The 2500-nt window shown below is 42.4% G+C and overlaps 1 protein-coding gene across 1 annotated transcript in view; it reads right to left on the bottom strand.

Annotated features, from left to right (window-relative positions):
* LOC137989093 (hemicentin-1-like) overlaps nucleotides 1-2500 on the bottom strand; it is a 68225-nt gene that overhangs the window by 43482 nt on the left and 22243 nt on the right. The window contains exon 7 of the mRNA XM_068834980.1: nucleotides 2472-2500. This exon is cut by the window's right edge and continues 250 nt beyond it. Coding sequence (XP_068691081.1) covers nucleotides 2472-2500 — 29 coding nt within the window. The remainder of the gene's footprint in view (nucleotides 1-2471) is intronic.

Here is a 2500-nt window from a genome sequence, read left to right as displayed (position 1 = left end):
TAGAGGACACAAACAAAAGAAACTGAATGAACCTGTCTATTGATTTCTTTTGTTATGTCCTCTAAGCCTCACTATCAAGCTGAATTTTAATATATCGAAAGTGGTCTATTTGATGTTGTACCTGCTGCGCGCCTCCAATACAGGCGCCTGCTACAGCCCACCTCATGTGAACGAAATACGAATTGACCACCGCTACACGTCTCTGAAAAATGTTCTCGCTGCTGTGCTTAATTGTCTGTGTTAGTTGTGGAAGGATTACGTTTTTGCAAACGTTGGTCGTGTAGCACGTATATTTGAACAAACTTAACTGATTAGAGTGTAATGCGATGTGCTAAGTATCTGCCCCATATGAACCATGTGAGCGTTAGCCCTACGGATGGAAATTGGCCCACACAGGGACAGAAAAAAAAACTCTGATCAGGGTGGGAATTGAACCCACGACCTTCAGACGGGAGCAGGCCGTGGGAACTGAAGATGTTAAAGTCACGGCAATGAACATGTACAGGTACAAGGAAGGATTACGCTTTTTGCAAACATTAGCCGTGTAGCACTTATATTTGAACAGACTTAACTGATTAGAGTGTAGTGTGAAGTGCTAAGTTTCTACCTCATATGAACCATGTGAGCGTTAGCCCTACTGATGGAAATGGAAATGGAAATGGAAATTGAACCCGAAGGTCGTGGATTTAATTCCCACCCTGGTCAGAGTTTTTTTCTGACCTTGTGTGGGCCATTTCCATCAGTAGGGCTAACGTGCACATGGTTGATATGGGGTAGATACTTAGCACTTCACATTACACTCTAATCAGTTGATTCTGTGTGGTTTTGTCCCCGCTACACATGCCTGTAAAATGCCTCGTAGTGTGTGAGTAAAATGGATAGATGTCCCAGGCACATGCTTATGGCGCAGTTTGTTCTGTTTGTACATGTTGTGATTTGGTCGGTGCTTCATGTCCCCGCTATAGGTTCCCGCTCTATGCTGCGTTATATGTATGGAATATGATTTTAAAACTGCTACACGTTCTTGGGTTATGTAGCTGCAAAATGACCCCTAGTGTGCGAGCAACTTAAGGTTTTCCCGGTAAAGGGGTTGGGACAAATAATTTACACGTTGGAAAAATTAGCTTGGAATATCTTTCAAGGTCGAAGTAAAAAGTGCACTGCGGTCGTACACTGAGGTGATAACACTAACAGCCGTAATCACCCGCTTCCTTTACTCAATTATTCACTGTCAAAAGAATATCGGCCACAAGTTATTTCCTCCGGAAACAGGTTTCTGGATTTGGATATATTTGTCTTGAATCGAGTCTTTGAAGACACAGATAACATGGCAATAATTAATGTACAAATGCTGGTGGACGAACAGAAGGAGCTAATAGGGGAACATTTTCTTAGACAGGGCAGGAGTAGATGATTTGCATGATAAAGTCATTTTACTACCGAGAGCAGAATGCTTCGTCAAAATGCTTAGGAATTTTGTTCTCTTCTCTCCTGGGAACAAAGAAACAATTGTTTAAATTTGATTGACAATAGAAGCAACTCAAAGCAGTTGGTGTGATGTGCCATTATCTAAAGATAGCCTCCTTCGTCCCTTAAATGCCTAGGGATTTGACAGATTCGTTAGTACAGTAGCTTGGAGTGGCGAGACGTCATTTGTCATCAAGTATTTGACTATTATTCAAGGAGACATGAGTTGTCTTACTCGTTGCCTTTTTTTATGGTGTTCCAAATTTGCGAATTTGAGAATATAAAACCCATTGGGAACTCGGAAAAATTCGAGCTCCAGATGGGATTCGAACTCACGACCCTCCGTAATCCAGTCGGATGCTCTAACCACTGAGCTACTGGAGACTCCATGATGAACAAGGGTGAAATGTGGATCTTTGCCTCGAGCTGCATCACGCAGCTACAGAGTCAAATAATGACTGACAGCATAGCTCATAACTGCATCGCGCAGTCACCTTAAAGCATATGTGAGATGAGGCAAACCAACCACCCAAGTGAGGGAATGTGAGAATAATATACACATATGAAATGAAGCGTTGATAGAACCCATTGGGAACTCGGAAAAATCCGACTTTTCATATATGTATATCATTCTCACATTCGCTCACTTGGGTGGTTGGTTGGCCAAATCTCAGATGTGCTTTAAGGTGACTGCGCGATGCCGTTATGAGCTATGCTGTCAGTCGTTATTTAAATCTGTAGCTGCGTGATGCAGCTCGAGTCAAAGACCCACGTTTTACCTTTGTTCATCATAGAGTCTCCAGTAGCTAAGTGGTTAGAGCATCCCACTAGATCACGGAGGGTCATGGGTTCGAATCCCATCTGGGGATCGGATTTTTTCGAGTTCCCAGTGAGTTCTATCAACAATTCATTTCATATGTTCCAAATTTCAGATAGCTTTTGGGAAGTGGAATTTTTCTCATTTCTTTACGAATACGACCTTCATCATTTCCACCTTTACCCACCTATGACAGACACGTTGATATGTTGGAGA

The sequence above is a fragment of the Montipora foliosa genome, unplaced genomic scaffold (genome assembly GCF_036669935.1).
Source record: "Montipora foliosa isolate CH-2021 unplaced genomic scaffold, ASM3666993v2 scaffold_439, whole genome shotgun sequence".
NCBI lineage: Eukaryota > Metazoa > Cnidaria > Anthozoa > Scleractinia > Acroporidae > Montipora > Montipora foliosa.
Note: the sequence above shows the minus strand (reverse complement) of the source record. Positions and strands in the feature narration are given on the sequence as shown.